Here is a 19,130-nt window from a genome sequence, read left to right on the forward strand (position 1 = left end):
ACAGCAAGAACTCAGACACTATGTTCAATATACACAAATATTTTAACCACAGTGATAGTCAATGAATCATGTGACAATTCCTGTCCTACTCTTTACAGCTACCAGAAAAATGTACAGCTTACATAATCATGATTGTGAAAACAATTTTGTCTAACATGAATTCATTTCTTGTCCTCCTTCCTTGCTCTCACAGTTACACTGTAGTTCTCCAATTTCTAAACACTCTATGCTGCCAATATAATGTAGTTAAAGATTTTAAAGCAGAATTATTTCAACTGAATCATGCTTGCAATCACCAACCTGTCAAAGGTACGACCAAAGGAAGAAGACTTGTTAATATGAAGGTCACGGGTGAGATGCCATAGAACTGCAAACTTTGCATGAGCTTCCATTCTTACTTTCTGTGGACCAAATTATAAGTTAGATCTATCAGAATACAACAGCCTCTGATAAGAACTGGAAAAAAGAGGTATACAGCAACTTAAAAGGTATAATGAAATTATCAAAATCAACTTTTTTGACTATGCATTCAAATGCTATTTTCTAACATTAAAAACAGGCAACAATAAGGTCTCTGCGAACAATTTAGTAGCATGAAAGGACTCTCCCCCATCTTGATCTTGGCTGCCTTAGTTTCAAAGTTTAGCTTGAAAAAGTTTTAAATACTTAATGTGATAGCTTGAACAATACTTATTTTACTCTCACAAATTGCACAGCTCTGTTTTCAGTGAGTTTATCTGTATGTATCAAGGCACTAGAAGAGACCGTGAAGAGAGCAGGAAGAAACATGCAAGCTTTTCAATATGAAAACTCAAGCATACAGAGGCAGAGAAAGAAAGAAATTTTTAGAGATAGTGTCTGGCATGATGGGATTAAACACAGTATCCATGGAAATAAGGGAATGAAAATAAGTTGGCTAGAAAGAGGCATAAGAATTTTCTAGCGAGATACGATGTAGATAGAGTTCATCACTAACATGCCAAATTTAGCTCTGGAACTTCAAGTTTTATTTGGACAAATAGGACATACTTACTGCCCACAGGACTTCTAATGACTAGTAATAATATGCAGAATATTTAATGGCGAAAATGGTATTAAAGTAACAATTTTTATGCCTTTATTTCTTTATTGTAGCTGATCAAGGCAAAGAGTTATTCCAGCAAGGCTGTAAACAATAGTAAATGCCATGCTATGATAAGAATACATGTGTACATGTATTAAAAACAGCTTTACCCAAGAGACAAGGAAGCTACTAAGCAGTTGTAGGGGTGAACAAACAAAGCACAGCAATCAGGATGGTTATACTGAATAAAACATCAAAACTACTTTCAAATACAATCAGGGCTTAAACTAAATTACTAGATGATAAGCAGATACAAGAGGATGAAGATTTTCATTTGTTTGTTCTTAAAATATATGCTTATAGGGAATGAACAGTAGGTATATTTACCTCTAATCAAAATGAGACCAAACCAAAAACTGTTAATACCCCTGTGACAATCCAGCATACTTCCAGACTTAAATTACAACATACAGCTTAAGAAGCTTTGCAACAGCTAATACAACATGCCACAATAATGAACATTTTAAGTAAAAGCTATAAAAACTGAAAATAACAGAAAGGACACAAGACATCACATGTATTTAGAAAAAATATGCTTCTCAGGAAAAAAAACCCACAACACTGCTGCAAAATATATACAGTTACACAAAACAATTCTGTAACATCTGCTGAATAAAGAGTGAAAATACCAATTCTCAAACACATACAGATGACTCCGTGTAAGCCCTTGCAATCCATGCTGGGAAGATGTAAGAAATTACTGTTTTCACAGTAAGGTTGGCAGAAATGAGCGAGTGCCACATCCATAGTCACAGCAGTTCACAGACCAGCCTAATAAGTGAAACTATAAATCATCAGCAGTTTTATCAATATGCCAAGCTGTGAAATGCAGTGATTGACAGACTGGCTCACATTCACTTCTGTTGACCTGGTTACTCTCTGGTAGAAAGGCAAAAAGGTAACTGCTTCTGAAGTCACACAACCATGAGTTGCCAGAGCATGTAAGCAAGTAATTCCCTATCATTAATTCTGTTGGGGCTGTGAAAACAGTTCACATATCTAAAATTTAAAGCACTACAAAGGCCTCAACTCAAATGTCAAATTGACAGCCTCTATCTGAAACAAATTTCTAGAGGACGGGGGGGGGGGGGGGGGGGGGGGGGGGGGAGGGGGAGAGATAGAGTACCTGTCATGACAAGTAGAACTCCTACTAACAATAGTAAAAGCTAAGCATGTGCTTTATATATTGGGAAACAGAGCATAACTTTTGATAAGAGATAAAGTCTCCTACATAAGTCTGTTGCTGAATGCTGAAAAGCCCCCTTTATCTAGCATGAAACTACAGAGGCTCATCACAGACCTAAAAGAAACACCGTTTGTCAACAATCTGAGTATCTGCCAGCTTCAAAAGATTTTGAAAATACTACTTTACTTGCATTAGCTAAACTGATAGCAAAACAGAAGTAACCAATAGGATAGCCAAGATCACTTCTAAAAAACAGCTAGCAGTGAGATAAGAGACCTTTGAGCAGCAATAAAGAATGGGAGAAATCCACCAAGTTGGTTCATGAGCAAATGTTATAACCTGTGGTAGCACAACAGGCGACAGGACAAGTGACAAAGTAATAACAAGTAACCAAACAGCATTATCAGAGGCAAAGAAGCAGCTCTCTGATCACTCGAGAGGTTCTGCTCAAATTATAGTCCATGGCTTTTGACATGAGACAGAGATGGAAAGTAAAGACCTTCAAGAAAGGAGTAGGCTCAGTGGCATAGTGCAAAGAAATGCACAGACAACTCACAACCCAGCTGCCATGTCAGCCAGAGCAGAGTAGGCAAGCACATTTTCCACAGACACAGAGGCACAGAAAACTGGCAATTACTGTTAGAGCAGTTTAGTTGCACTCTAGAACTCGCAAACATGGCAGAAACAGTTAGAATTCAAATCTTTTAAAGGACAAATAACTAGAGAAGAGAGGAGCCGCATGAGATTGGAGAAGGATTGTACAGAAGCCTCTTCACCAAAAGTAGCTAGTTATTGCAATTCCTCTGCTTCCCAACAGGGGAAAAGAATCTCACAGAAACACTTAGGCTGGAAATAATTAACCGAGACAAGTGTCAGAAGAGGGAGCTCAGAAATATATAGCACAGCTCTTGGGACCTGGAAATAAAAGAAAATCTTATTAATTACAAGACGCTCTTTTGTCTTATAGTTACATTAACTCTTACAAAAAGAGCCAGAGTCAGATAATATATAAAAATAGTCAGAAAGATGAAAAAAAAACCCCAATTCACTGCTGTTTAAAAGAGAAAGGGAATTAAGGCTGAAGCAGCAAATTAATATCATCAAATGCAGCAGACTCATAAGGATATGTTTCACAGAAAGGGAAAGGAATTGAAAACAGATCTCAAACTGTAAAAAGAAGGTGGTGACACAAAAAGAAAGGCACTAAGGACACCTCAGCTGAGAGAGAGAGAAAAGAGAAAGCAAAAGAATAGAAAGATAAAGGGGATCACACATGACTGTCTTTAAGAAAGAAGCAATCCAACCCCACTATCAAGAAAAGCAAGAGAGACATGGCGATGACAACCTGGCTGTTGCTCCTTCTCCAAGTTCTGTGGAGGAAAGGAAGCAGAAAGTCTAGATGCTATATTAGGACAAATTATTAGACAAGATGCAAGAATTAGATGAAATAGGAGGGAGCACGCCAGAGGACTGAACTACAGTTGGTTAGGGCACAGCAAAAGAAAGTGTGCTTAAATTTGATGGAGCTGTACAGGGAAAGAAGAGTGGTTAGGACAACTGGAATGGAATCTAGAAAATCTATATTAAATTACTACCAATACAAACACTTTTCATCGGTTTGTGAAACACCGAGATGTCATGGAAACAGGGCTCAACTACTACAGACATAAGGTTAAGGTTTCTTGTGAGTGGGAATATAGGAAAGAGGGTGGCACTGTCAGAGGGTGGACAAATCTCATGTTCTGCATGCAAGTAAAAGATAAGAGTATCTTTAATGTCTGAAACAATCAACGTAAAGCAACATTTTTTCAATACTGAAGTTATTTATGCCCTCCTCTGAGGCACCAAGTCCTTTTTCTAAATATATTTCTACAGTTATATACTTAACTCATCTTTTAGTAAATATATGAACAACTTGCCTTGTCTCTGTGAGTCAGCTGCTGACTAATAACATCTTCACAAATGCTAGAAGACGGAACGAGGTTGTGCAGCTGGTAGAAGAGTTCCACACTCTTCTGATGATGCTGAGGAGTTCCATCACCCAACTGGTCCCAAAGAGTTAAAGCTATATGCTTTGTACATGAAAAAAAAAAGTTGAGAGACACATCTGAATTAGTATTAAGCCTTGTTTTGCTCTAGACTATGTTGAGCTCTATGTAATGATGGGAGACATTACATCTAATGACACCATATGACCAACAGGCAATCCATAAAACTGTTCTTTTTTTGTTCATATGAACATAAGGAACCGTTTGAAACACTGCAATAACTTACTACATAAAAAATTCCCGTTACGAGTCAGAATTCACAGGCATCTCCAGAAACAAATTTTCATGGAAATATAATTAACTACTTAATATACCCTGCTGCTGCTGATCTTCTGTAAATGATTTCTTACATAAATGATAGACATGCAGAGATTGTGGTTTACCAGAGTCCTACATTATGCACATCTCAGTTTCATACCTTTGCTAATTAATGATGCTATTCAATCAGGTTTTATTTATATTTAAAAAATATTCATTCAAAGAAGAATTTTCACCCAAGCAGTCAGTAAGACAATCACAGTGGGAAAACTTACTATGTATTTTAATTTAAAGTCTAACACAGGTTACAACTGTTATCAAAATACTCAGCAAGAAAATTTGGTTTACCATACCAAGGATGGTAAAGTGGCCAAGACTGACAGTCTTCACCAAGCAAGAAAAGAAGTCTAAAGAAAACAGCAATGAGATACTGCATTGTACCTTGAAGAAATCTGTCTTTTCAGCCATATATCTCAGATTGCCTTGAGTAAGAGGAGGTCTGATGACCACAGCCACTCTTCCCTGGTTAGGGCTAAGAGGCTGAGCAGTTTCCACACTGTTCAGATTTTCTCCAGTGACAAGAGCAACAGATTGAGTCAATCCAACCAAGTCCATCACAAGGGAAATAGTAACACCCTGAACACTGAAATCGCTTGCTTGCCTGCAAGCGTTCATTAAAGTCTGTAGCCACAGTGGAGGCTGTACTTGTTCACAGTCTGAAATAAAAATCACAGATGATACATTCATTTAACAATTTTAAATATTATGAATTTTTCCTCTTATATCCCATAATCATACGCACAATTGTCCTTTATCTTCCATATTTCAACCTGCCCATTGTATAGATTTAGGAAAATGTATGCAGGAGAAAAATACTTCTTGATGTATCTCTATCTTTAAAATAATCTAATTAAGAATGCAATACTGTCTCACTTCAAACATTTAGTAACCAAAAACAAATAGGAAAATTTGAACAAGGAAGAGAAAAATAAATTTTATGGAAATGCATCCATACAATTTCACGTTTTAGACAAAACTGGACTTTAGTAGTTTGCACATCCTTTCATTCACTTTCCTCCTTCAGGAAATTATTGACCAGCAATCAAGTCTTAACATTGTAGTTCATGGTCTGGAATAATTCTGTAGCTTTTTAAATATATATAATAATATTATATATATGTTACATAGATATTAGAATATACATACATACAGAATTATTTACATATATAAACTAAGTTTAAACTGAAAAAAAATGTAGATATTTTCCTGGCAACACTTTAAAAGTAAAAGTATCTGTGAAAATTGACGTTTTGGGTGGCAGAAACTTGATCCTATTAGATCATACTCTGCTTTCACTGTAGGCAGTTGTTTTCCCCTTCTTACCATCCCCTCACAATACCATACACTGGCCTGATAATGCAAGTGTCTTTCTCTGAAGTTCACAGTCAACTCTGCAAGTGAATAATACACCCTTTTATTTTAGAGGTACCAAAGTAATTTTTCTTAAAACTTCAAAAGGACTCTATTGATCGTGTTCCTAAAATAGGCAAATGCTTCTAGAATCAGACACAAGTGATTAAGTGTTATTTAATAGGCACAAATACAGCATCTATTTAGAATTAAGAGAAGGACAATGCAATTTCTAATTTATATCCACAATAGTTAGTTTTGCAATGTAAATTGGAGCCTAAATATATCTAACAATTCCACATAATGTTCTAGAGTTTACAGACATAAACATTATTCTGAGCTTGACTCAGTTACCTTTTTAATTTCTTCAATTAAAAATAGCACACATTTATCTGAGAAATTAAGCATACAGCAAAATTTAAGCACAATTATATTCTATCAATATCAGATTAATTTGCCTCCTTCAAATAAACAGAATGATGACTCTCACCGTTGATTAAAGGCAATTGGGTCGCACCACTAATGCAACCCATCAAAAACATGTTCCAAATTTAGGAACCCTTCAATAAAACCAGCCTCTTCTGCAGCAGAAAAACATATCAATAGATGAAGAAAAGGCTGGTGTGCAAATTATGGTAACTACCTTCTCCCATTCTCCGTTCCACCGGTATTCTCAGTTACAGGAAGCAGGACTCCTGGGACAGCTATGCAGCCCCATTCCTATCACTATTCCCGTCCACCCTGCCATTCTGTACAACAGATGTTTACATCTGAAAAAATCCTTCCTGTTGATTTCAACCACCTACAATTTATGCTTATTCCTCAAAGTCACACTGTTTAATAGACTGCAAATGCAGCATCACAAATGGGAAGATTCAGATGATGAACGAGCAACGCAAATCCAAGACATTTAACAAAGTGAAAAGGATTGCTAGAATCACTGCCTTCATACGAGGCACATACTACTCAAGCTCTACAGGCTTTCTGCTTTAGAGTTTACACGGCAGCAATAATCAAAAGTGCTACACCCACAGAAAAGTAATAAGCAAACAGCTGATTTTTAAAATATTTTTAGTCTTCTGCCACAACACTCATTTGTAGGCTGCTAGCCTTTGGAAAAAATAATAAATTAAAAAAAAAACCAACACATTTTTCAGGGTCATGCTATAGAAGCACAAATATCCTGTGCTAGATCTTTTACAAAAGGTAGCACCCCTTTAGCATTGCAATACCCTTAATTAATAAACAGCTGTAACCAAGTTGCCTTCAACTGACATAAATATTTGGTATGTCTGGATCTCACAAAGTCAGAGATACACTCTGCTCCTGGCTGTATAATGAAGACATACACAACACATCCTAAAGACTACAGGAATAGTAGAAGCAGTCATGTTAAATAAACATGCTTGTTTCCAAAAGCCAAAAAACTATTCATCTCCAAGCAGTGCCCACCGCTTAGCCTTTAATAGATTTTGAAAGCTGTGGATAAGAACAAAAAGCTGAAACTATGAAGCTTCCTAGAAAAAATAAAATCACAAAAGATGACTGCGACAGTAGCCAAAACTACTGTAACTATTTCTTGCATGCTCCAAGCATATCCACCATGATACCGTTTTAAGGCAGCAACTCTCAAGCTACAGTCCAGAAATGGAACCAAAATTAGAACTGTAAATTGAAGACTTTACAAACTGTAAAAAGGATTGTCCATCTAAAATGTCACATTTTACAGTAACTGTCAATATTTTAATCACATTTCTACATCTGTATCTGAATGTGTTCACCTATCTGTGAACTTCACAAAACCCACCATTTTTATTTTGTTTTCTAATGCAACTGTAGCTAGAAGAATTGTTTTCAAGAACTGTTCCTTTAATAGGAGCAAAGTAAAATTAATTAATTTCTTATCTGCTATGATTTTTATTGGACAGAAGCCTGTAATTTCCATGTATTGCACAAAGTGATCAATGGGCACATCAATCCAAAATTGCTAAACTGAAGCTAAAAACATACTTCATGTCAGCTGTGGCTATTACAAAATATGACAAAGAAAACATCATGGATCCATACAGTAAAGAGGAACATCTGAAAATCCAGATTCTACTCTCAGGCTTCAGTTTGCATAATTTATATTTGTCACCTCAAAATTAATTAGTGTCAAATCCCATGCCAGCAATATTCTTAAAATCTATGAGAAAAATAGTTTAGTTTCCAAAAAGTAAGCCAATTGATACAGAAAGAAACTTACATGTCTGAGAGGAACAGCAAACAGCAACACACACAAAGCATGAATACTATTACTTTAAATTTTTTTTGGAAAAAAAAAAATTAATATTTTAAAAGCAAAGAACAAAGAAGAGTGCAGCTTACCAACTTCAGGCTTCCCAGGATGTAATTCCGAAGTACGGTTTCCTTCAGCAATGTAAACGGGAAAGCTTGAACATTCAAGATACAGCTGACAAGCAGCAATAAAGGCAGGAAGGTATTCTTTCGGTGTTTTTTTCTTGTTTGTTTTCTTCACCTTAGCATCAACCTGTGATTCTCTGTCCCATTTTGTGGTCTGTCCTTGCTCTCTAGTGGGGTCTACTGGAAGCTCTGCCCCTAAGGGCTGAGACAAGGAATTACTCTGAATGATATACAGGTTGATAAATCTGGTTAAAAACTGTTGGACATATTCCAAACAGCACTGCATTGCAGTCTTCTGGATCGTTTTCCCACTTCGAGTTGCTGTCCCCTGTGTCATTATGGAAGGAGGCTGTACAATGGTTTCCTCAGATCCCACAGTTGATGCTGTCTCGGTCTCTGAGGATGTGCTACCAACAATAGGAATGCCAGGTGCACCGTGACCTTCATTCAGTGCTCTATCAATGTCATCAGTTGTATCTGCCTGGTATTGTACAAACTCAGTGAATCCACTTTCTGATGATCGACTGCTTGGAGGGTTTTCACCATCTTCAAACACATCATTAGGATTTTCAAGTGAAACTGACGGCACCTGAGTGAGATAAAAGTTTAATGATTGTTCAAAATGGGTTATTTAGGTCCTAGTGAGAAAATATTTACTTGCTTTCGACAATTTTATTCCACAGTTTTAAATCTATTCATACAAATACATTTTATGCAAAATGATGTTTGGTGTTTCAGTAAGCTTGCCAGACCAAGCTAACTACAAAAAAAAACCCCCAAAACCAAGCATTGTTTATCAAGTAAAATACTTTAAATATTATTGCTTTTAACATTTTCTTCATATTATAATCATGTCTATTTTTTACGAAAGAATGCTGAAACGCATAGGCACAGGTATTATTAATTTATACAGCATCATAAACCAAAATATTCATACATCAAAGAAAACCCCTCACTTCCAGCAGGAAGCACGACACTGAACTATGTTGCTTATGGTCACTTTAGCTAGCAAGATTCTTTCAATACTTTAGATTTTAGCGTGTTCTACAAAAGGACAAGATATTTATCTGTTAATCAGAAACTGCTGCAGTCATAAAGGAGTAAAAAATGCCTGCAGGCAAAGGAGACAAAAAGGAGATGTCAGCCAAGAAGAACGAGAAGACCTGAGTAGGAAAAAGTATACACTTCTCTGATCACGCTTTCGAAGTTCCCACTGTACAAGTAAACAATCACATTAGATATTGAATTATTTTAACCTAATAACTGTCTAGATATACTACTGATAGAAGAACCACAACTATTAAAGTTTTGTCTCATTAGGAAGGCAGGATCAGTGTCTAACCTTACAACTTTAAGTTGTCAAGACATCTTAAAAAAGTGAACTGTGGAGCTGTAAATGAAGAATAAAATCTTTCATAACCTAAAAAATTTTTCCCACTTCCACATTGATACTAATAAAGCCAGCTCAATTTCTCAATAAATTTATGCTCTTTGACTTAAAAAATTGTCTATTAAATGTGGATCAAATCTTAATTCATAGATGTATATATGGTACAACTTTAACTAGCATCTTTCTTTTTATATACCAATCCTGAGATTTGGAAGTTGGGGATTGCTTTGAAATACAAATTTATAAGTATAAAAGAAGAAATAAACTTCCATTTAAAAACTACTAACCATTTGCAACTAGAAAGAAAAAAAAAATCATCTCCTAGAAACAAGAAGGGTTGCTCCAGCAACAACAGTTCTTCATGACTCATTGTGCGCCTTAATTCCTCATCAGTTCAGAACATGCACAAATCTGATGAATGATTTCTACTCAAAAAGAACCCATAGCAGCTTTCTGGGCTGCTCGAACCCCCTATAGTCTTGTTGGTAACTGGTAGCACAGTCGCTGCTTCCTGGTGAGCATGTGAGGTGAATAGGGAAACAACTTACACAGAAATGCATGGATCAGTGGGAGTAAATGCAAGTAAAGAACATGCCCACATACTTCTCATCTGGCTGTCTTACTGGCAATGGCAGATGTTGCCTGAGATCTAATAGGCCCAGAAGTTGTCTTGCTGTCTGACATCCTAATCACTAGCCATCTTAAATACAGAATTTGAGCATAATAGAAAAATCTGAATAACTTTTAACGAATAAATAAAAACAGAGACACCATTATATAGGGTGAATTACATCTTGCTTTACCAGAGACAGAGCAAGAATGAAAATGAAAATTTGTTTGCGATAGCTTTCACTGTCTCCTCTGTTAATACGTACTAAAAAGCTTGGAAAGACATAAAAGGTGACCCTGTCTTAGAAAATACAACATAAAAGAGATCAGAAACACGGTAATTAATTTCACTCTATTTCCTAACAGAAGCCGTGGCCACATACGAGTTGGTTGCAATTGAAAGAAAAAGGCCATTGAAGGTTCAAAGGCAACAGAATTCAATCAGAACAGGCTTTGTTTAAAAAAAAAAAAAAAAAAAGTCAAAAGAACAAAACCAGGCAGGTATCAGCTGGCTAGAAAGAATAAGGATAGGATTCTACATAAAGGATGCTGGAGTCCTAATGGACAAGGTGAATGTGAGCCAGCAGTAGACCCCTCTGGTGAAGAAGGCCAACCACATACAGGACCGTATTAGCAGAAGTATAGCCAGCAAGTCAAGGGAAGAGATTAGTCCCCGTTGCTCAGCAGTTTTAAGACCACATCTGGAATACTGTGTCCAAGTTTGCACTCATTAGTACAAAACAAACATTGATGTACTGAGTAAGTCCAATGGAGGGCCACCACGGCAGCACCCGACATAGAAGGAAAACTCAGAGAATTGTATTTGCTCAGTCCCAATAAAAAGAATGCTAAGAGTTGTGGAGGGGGAGAAGGTGTCTTTATTGTTGTCTGTGACTTCCCATTATGTAGTTGAAAAGATGGAGGCATGCTCAGAAATCCACAGTGAAAGAACAAGAGGCAACGAACACAAGCTGCAGCAATGGAAATTCTGATTAAATAACACAGTGCAAACAAACAAGCTGTACAGAGAAGTTGTGGAATCTTCATCCTTGGAGATATTCAGAACTAAGCTGGATATGACCCTGAGTGACCCGGCCTAGCTTTAAAGTAGAATCTAACTTTGAAATCAGCCCTGCTTTGAGCAGTGACCTGCAACTGTCACTTTCAACCTAAATTATTCTATGATGTTCCTCTAGTTTCTTCAGCTGGAGAACAAGGATTTCAGGGCATGTCACTTAACATACCTTACAGAGCCATGGTTGTGTAGACTAAACTAGACAATGTTAAAAGAGAAAAAGAAAGAGCTGCTGGCCAGTTTGTTTCTTCTATTTCATTATTAAATGATTCTAAGAACTTAACAGTGACAGTGAAATAACTGATGGGTATAAATCTGATGCACATAAATTGGGTGAGAGGAGAATTTACATATGCCTGGTATGTAACCAAAATGGAGAATTCTTTTGAGTCCAGTTATTCTACATGATCAGACTCTTGAAGTGCATTACAACTTCAAATCTTAGTTGATTAGTTCATTCTTAGGCCCTAATTCTGAAGCGATTTATACATGTATAATATTAAGTCTAGATAAAAACCCTTAAGAATCAAGACCTTTTACCACAATGAAGTGCACAATTATGATTTCTTTTGAGGATCCAAGTTTCACATGTATTGTTGTATATTAAACTAAATCTAATCAAAGACTTGTAGGTGGTTCAGCACAGACTTCGAAAGTTCACCTTCCTTTCCATACTGTCCTGGTTTTGGCTGGGATAGAGTTAATTTTCTTCTTAGTAGCTGGTACAGTGCTGTGTTTTGGATTTAGTGTGAGAATAATGTTGATAACACGCTGATGTTTTAGTTGTTGCTAAGTAGTGCTTATCTTAAGCCAAGGACTTTTCAGTTTCCCATGCTCTGCCAGCAAGCAGGTGTGCAAGAAGCTGGGAGGGAGCATAGCCAGGGCAGCTGACCTGAACTAGCCAAAGGGATATTCCATACCATAGAACATCATGCTCAGTATATAAACGGGGGGCAGTTGGCTGGGAGGGGTGGATCGCTGCTTGGGCATTGGTCAGCGCGTGGTGAGCAACTACGTTGTGCATCACTGTTTTGTTTTTTTTGTTTTGTTTTCCCCTCTTTTTTTTTGTTATATTCCTTTTCATTACAATTATTATTATATTTCATTATTATTATTGTTAGTATTATATTTTACTTTAGTTATTAAACCACTCTTATCTCAACCCATGAGTTTTACCATTTTTCCCGATTCTCCTCCCCCTCCCACTGGGAGCGGGGCTGTGAGGGAGTGGCTGCGTGGTGCTTAGCTGCTGGCTGGGGTTAAACCACGACACACACAAAAAGTACTTTTCCAAGATGCTGCAAAACATAATCAGTTACCTTTTTATTTTCCCATTCTTTGATGGAGCTGCTGTGTCCACTAGGAAGCTGCAGGATACCATCTGTACCAGCAGATAGCAACGGAGGTTGAACCTTACTAAGGATCTTTGAGCAGAGTCTGAGAGAATCAGTAAGCTCGGACAAGTGCAGAGTATGAAGGTGGCTCGTCAACGCAGAAATCATCCTGAGCAACAGCTGAGGCAAGTGTTCTGTCTGTATTTCAATGTAAGTCTCCTAACAAAGTAATAGTAAAACTCAATTGCAAGTTTCAGGGTGGAATTCGGTGTTATCTTCTATAACAGTGGTACCTATCATTTGCTTAACTATGTTCTAAACATATGGAACATGTCAAAAGGAAAATTAATATCTTAATAACCAAGAATAAGAAATACATGCTTTACTTAAAAAAAAAAAAATGTTACAAAATTAACTTTACAGTTGGGTAATCAACAAATAGAAATATATCTAGCTCTTTTTCAGAATTTACATCTTATTCATTACACAACACACATATTACAAAAAACAACAACAAGAATGCTACTACTATTATTTTAATAACCTTAATATAAAAGTTTAAGAATGAAAGATAAACAAGTTATTAAGAACTAAAGGGAAAACAGGCTGATTGCCATACCTGACACAGCACTCTCATACTTCTAGTAGGCTTTGAAATGAGAAAGCAAAGAATTGAGGAAAGACAGATATAGAAAAAACAGTTCCAACAGTCTTTGCTACATTAAGCAATGCCAACAGAAAAAGAAGATACATCTTATCATGACATTTAAAAAAGCCTTAAAAGAAAGCTGCACACCTAAACTAGCATATCAAACTACAAAAGACTACACTTGTAACAAATACAGTGTAGTTTTAGAGAAAAGAAATTGAGGACAGACAAAAATTTTCAGATATAAGCATCATAAAACCCACTTTGGTTATATCCAACCAGTCTATCAAGAATCATACAATAAAACCAAAACTTCTTCTAAAGGTGTCCACCAATTTATGGCAATATATATCCAGGAAAAACAATTAATAAAGCAGATATAGTATTTCTGTAGACTATAAATATACAAAATCCCAGTATTAGCAACAAATAAAGCAATTCTTACCAAAGAAACTATATCCAACAAAAAATCCACTAACAAGCAGAAATTTGTCAGGGGTAACTCAGATTGCTCACTACCACCTCCAGGCCCAGTTTGAAGTCTGGCATGTAATGTCCTCCTGCAAAATTCAAATAGGGTTTCACGATATTTTTCCCTCCCCCTTACATTGACCATGTTTCTGTAACTTAATGCAAAGCTGTACACATCAGGGATAATCCCTATAAACAAATAAGCAATCTCTCATATTACTGTTAAGTAGCTCATTTGGCCCTGTTGCATGCTTTCTGAAAAAGCAGCAACCAGCTTTTCACTGTAAACCAGTCTTCATTCATAAAATAAGGAAATTCAGGCTACAGAAAACTGCATTTGTGACTCCACCATACACAGCAATATTTACTAGTATGAGCATGGGCACCAATAATAGAATTAAGGGATAGTGTTACTGGAAGCACAGTAATTTTGAAGAGATCTAAACCCAAGGCATTAAGCACTTGAGATAAAGACAACCAAAAGTGAAATACAAGGCTAATGAAGCCTTAAAGCTGTGCAAGAGGAAAACAAAACAAGCTCTTCTAAATGTCCACTTCAACAATGCTGACAGCATTGTTTTACTATTGACAAGAATTCATAATCTGATGAGTTTTATTGCTGAGTGGAGTAAGACAGAACAGAAATTCCCTGTGAAATCATGTTGCAATCTGACAATATTATAAGCAAAGGAAATGAACAAAGGAATAATATTTCGTTTGTCCAATTCATTTATTCTGCTGGGGGTGGTGATGAAAGCAGTGTCACATTTTCAGCAGTAGTTAGTTATGCTAATCCCTTCCCTCTGTTTTGGAAGGGTTCATGAACATATATGCCAGGACTGAAAAAACATTTATTTGAAATAATAGAAGCATTACAGAAACCAAGTCTGAAACAGTGACAGTAAGTATTTATCAAAAGATTTTAAAGATATTTTTTAAAATTGTATTTAAATTGCATTCTGTCAGTAATCTACATTTGAAAAGTAGCACTATACTTAACCCATACCTCCACTGGGTTACTATATCTCTCTAACAGATAATTCTCTTCATAAAACTAGCAGCCTGTTTTACAGTTCAGTGAAATGGTCCCTTCGTGTAAGTCATAACACAAATTCTTTTTCACATTCTGTGCTCCTACCCAGAAAAATCTACCACTTTATAAATTACTCACAGATTTGTTCAACTGTAATACCTCATAAAGGATAACTTGAATTCAACTCACTGAGCCCCTTATCAAAAATAGCTTTGAGAGAAGGCTCAGTAGCAGTGAGCAATACTTAGATAGGAGAAAACACTAGATACAAGAAATCCTATTTTTAATTTTTAGTGGGGGAAAATGATAAGAAAAAGCCTAAGACAAATTCAGAGGAATATCTAAATCGCTTTAAAAGTACTAACTGTGATTTAGCAATCAGACGAGAAGATATAAAGAAAACTTACAAATTCCCAGTTTAAAATCAACTGGTTATATTTTCACTTAATGGTGTATCCTTTTAAACAGGAAGACAATGACTTACATAACACAGCAGCTCATGTAGAAAAAAAACCCCAAAAACATTCTCCAGATTCCATTTATTTATTAATAAGGCAATCTGGTATCCATGCTTACAGTAACATCTACTTATATGTAGAGAAATTCTCACCTGCTTGTTAGTTGGTTGTAGACTGCTTTCTTTACTTTAGCAATTCAGTCCAACACACAAAAATTAAGTCACAGACATGTTGGAAGGGATTTCATCTAGTCCAACCTCTCACGCTGAGCAGGACTGCTAACAACACTAGACAAATTCAGCCACAGTTTTGTCTAGCAGGGTCCTGGAAATCTCCCAAGGAAGCTCCACAGCCTTGCTGGGTAACCTGTTCCACTGCTACACTATGTTCCTAGCAAAACTTTTCCAAAAATCCAACCTGAACCCCTGAGCCAACACTTGTTGTCGCTGTCCCTTGTTTTACCATCAGCCATTACTAAAAGTAGGGCTGTATCAACTTTGTAAATGCCCTTCAGGAAGCCATAGGCTGCTATTCGAGCCCCCTCTTTGCCAGGCTAAACCAAACTCACCTACCTCAACCTTCCATGCAGTGTCCTATGACTCTGACCATCTTAGCAGTCCTTTATTAGAGCCTCTTCAGTTTCTCAACACTCCTCCTCAAGCGGGGTGCCCAAAGCTGGACATGATATTCCACATGTGACCTTAGAAACACTAAGTGAAAGGAAAAATAACTTCCTTTCACCTGCTGACCACTCTCCCCCTAATGGAGACAGACAACCTACTGTCCAAATATCTTAATACATTACTAAGCTATTCCATAAGCAATGAAAAAAAATTTTCTACAAATTTCATTTGAAATCCCTGCATCACCTATCCCTTGCCACAGCAACAACCCCTGCTCTCCTGTGGTCCCTTGGTCCCCCTCCTTCCTGTTGATATTTTCAGTTCTCCCTTATTTACTATGTTCCTTCCTGTAGCCCTCCTTGCCACGTACAGGACTCCCACACTTTTTCTTCCCTAAAAGAGCAGGGCAAAAGATAACTCATTCCACAAGTCGCTCTTGGGAAAGCTGATGGGTTTGCTAGACACCCAATGAGTAATCCTGTACGGGACAGACAGAACAAACCAAACTAGCTTTGAGATCACTTTGGAGTCTTCCCTTCAGCAGAGGTGCTAATTCTGTCTCTTGATTTTACCCAGACACTGAGTTTGTGAGAACTCACATTGCTGAGACCACCAATCACATCTGATCGAAATTGGCCAAAAGATCAAAGTTAAAGGGATGGGGAAGAAAAAGACTTACAGACTAAATGATCACATTAGACTAACTTCTTTGAAGAAAAAAAGCTTATAAAACAAAAGTCAACTTCAGCTTTACACATACAGAGATTAAGTATTATAACCTACCTACAACATTCTTCAAACCAACGAGCAATGTAATCCCACATATAATAAGGCTCAAAGGAATTAAAGAGAAGATTGGCAGTTTTAATCAATTCTGCTGTTTTCTTGTTTTCTCTCAGTTTGCTGAAAGAAAATAAAAAGAACGTTTTATATTTTTACACTTCATTTCAGAGTTATGTAACTATATATCACCGTGAGTTTACCCACTGCCAGTTAACACTGACAAATTATCCTCCCCTCATCCCTACAGTGGTTGTTGCTCTAGGGCTCAGTATATTGGGAGGCTCCTCATATCAATGTCTTTTCACAATTGCTAGGTTTCTTCTCTATCCTTTCTTTAGTATTGTCTACTAACCACATTTTTAATAGATCTGTTTTCCCATGATCATTCCTACAGTTGTTTCTCCCCCCGCAGCTTTGAACTTCCCTCTTCTCTCCGCCTTTTAAGACATTCAGCTCAAATCTTGAAATTCTTTTTATCCTCCCCTCTGGCTGTCTTGTAGCACTCTTCATTTTTACTCTACAAGAAAGCTCATCAGTCCACTTTTTTTTTTTTTTTTTGAAGAACACAGATGTAAAGAATGCCACAACTATTCTATACCTTTGACATACTGACTTCCAGCTGTATCAAGCAAGCATTTTTGTCATGGATAAAGAATAAAACGTATGCTAAATATTAAAAAAAAAAAAAAAAAAAAAAAAGAAAATAAAGCCACAGCCCTTCAGACCTTTGCACTGAACACAGAAGTTGCAATTAATGTCAACGGATCCTGTATCATGAAGACACCAGGTCACAGTCCCACACGCTTCAGAGTCATGGTTTCAGCAACAAAAAGATATATTATTAATACAAAATACATTGTACTCATTATTCACCTGCTTAGCTGTGTGTGATCTTTGTTGAAAGAAGGTTCTGCCTGAAGCTCCAGTTCTGCTTTGCACTGTGTATATAATGTTCGAAACACTTCAATCAATACATCCTCTAGGATGGCAGGGCCTAGGGACAAATACCAGCAATCACAGTCTTATGCACTATAGCATCGCTAACAGTCCACATCTGAAAACTATCCAAATCATTAGCTAGCTTTGGTCACCAAAACCATAATATTCCTTCTGTTCAATTTCACAAACTACCTGAATTTCAGAAGTTTTTTTGCATTCCAGAAATACACAGGCAATTGTAATGCCTAGGAGTATACAAAGCACAAGCAGAATTCTTTTCCCATACAATGGATATACAATGACAGCGGGATACAAACACACCTAGTTCAAAAGCTATGCAGTCACATCAGTATAGCCCATGTTCAAGCCAACACAACCTCTTTGAGGGATTATTAGCTCAGCTCAGTGACATGTAAATGTGACTACATGGATTCCTGATCAAAGGTAGCTTTAAACCAGTTTCAATTACCTACCCATAAGCTAGCTCATGCTGTTATCATATGGAAAATATACTCAAATATTTAAACGCAAATATGAGGTAAAATATGTCAAGCATCTTCCTTCCTTTTAATTTGAGGCAGGTTTTCTTTAATTCCGGATATAGTCTGCAGGATACTTTTTGAAATAGTGCCTCCTTCAGATTTGAGCTAAATCTCAAGTTTGAAGAAAAAAAAAAAACCAAAACCAAACTTATTTTGAAATATCACAGAGTGATCCTGCTTGAAATATCCTTTGCTTTTTCATGCTTTCTCCTAGCCTCATTGAGCTGCCTTCAGTGAGAGTGTGCTCACTGAGTTAAGTAGAAATCCTATTAGCTTCTTCCATCTCAGTTTGCTGAAAGAATCCTCATAGCTCTGCTTGCTTCATGAAATCTTAATGTACACATTGCCTCTGAAAATTTAAATTGACCGCCAGAAATCACAAATTACCAGAGAAGATGACAAATTCTTGTGCGATATTTTGTTCTTTGCGGTCTGTCTCAACCACTTCCTTTCAAGTTGTGCTCTTTAATTGTATTTTTATGCTTTTATTATCACGCCCCCAAATCTTAGGATAGACTTCAAAAATTATTTTGATTTTTTTCAGTCACCTCCAAAACTGTTATTCCAAAGAAAAAGGCAAGATATCCAACACTTAATTGTTATAAATACTTTTGCCTCATCTACTTTTGTCCCATAGTCCTCTGCACTCACCTGCTAAAAAGTGCATTTAAACACTTTAAACAGGGGAAATGAAAAAAAGAAAAGAAAACAAACTAACAAAAAAAACCCCAAACCAACCAAACCCAAAAAACCCCAAACAAACCACCCACAAAACCAAAAAAATACTTGCTTCCTC

General features: G+C 36.7%; 1 protein-coding gene across 6 annotated transcripts in view; it reads right to left on the reverse strand.

Annotated features, from left to right (window-relative positions):
* DOP1A (DOP1 leucine zipper like protein A) overlaps positions 1–19,130 on the reverse strand; it is a 56,640-nt gene that overhangs the window by 24,345 nt on the left and 13,165 nt on the right. For 3 of the 6 annotated variants that reach the window (XM_050895144.1, XM_050895140.1, XM_050895143.1), the window contains exons 9-17: positions 17,727–17,847; positions 16,854–16,973; positions 13,931–14,045; positions 13,456–13,485; positions 12,822–13,055; positions 8,393–9,017; positions 5,057–5,331; positions 4,229–4,381; positions 301–401 (exon numbers count right to left, since the gene is read on the reverse strand). In XM_050895144.1, coding sequence (XP_050751101.1) covers positions 301–401; positions 4,229–4,381; positions 5,057–5,331; positions 8,393–9,017; positions 12,822–13,055; positions 13,456–13,485; positions 13,931–14,045; positions 16,854–16,973; positions 17,727–17,847 — 1,774 coding nt within the window. The remainder of the gene's footprint in view (positions 1–300; positions 402–4,228; positions 4,382–5,056; positions 5,332–8,392; positions 9,018–12,821; positions 13,056–13,455; positions 13,486–13,930; positions 14,046–16,853; positions 16,974–17,726; positions 17,848–19,130) is intronic. The other 3 variants (XM_050895139.1, XM_050895138.1, XM_050895141.1) reach the window with 1 other exon arrangement.

This window comes from Gymnogyps californianus, chromosome 3 (genome assembly GCF_018139145.2).
Source record: "Gymnogyps californianus isolate 813 chromosome 3, ASM1813914v2, whole genome shotgun sequence".
NCBI lineage: Eukaryota > Metazoa > Chordata > Aves > Accipitriformes > Cathartidae > Gymnogyps > Gymnogyps californianus.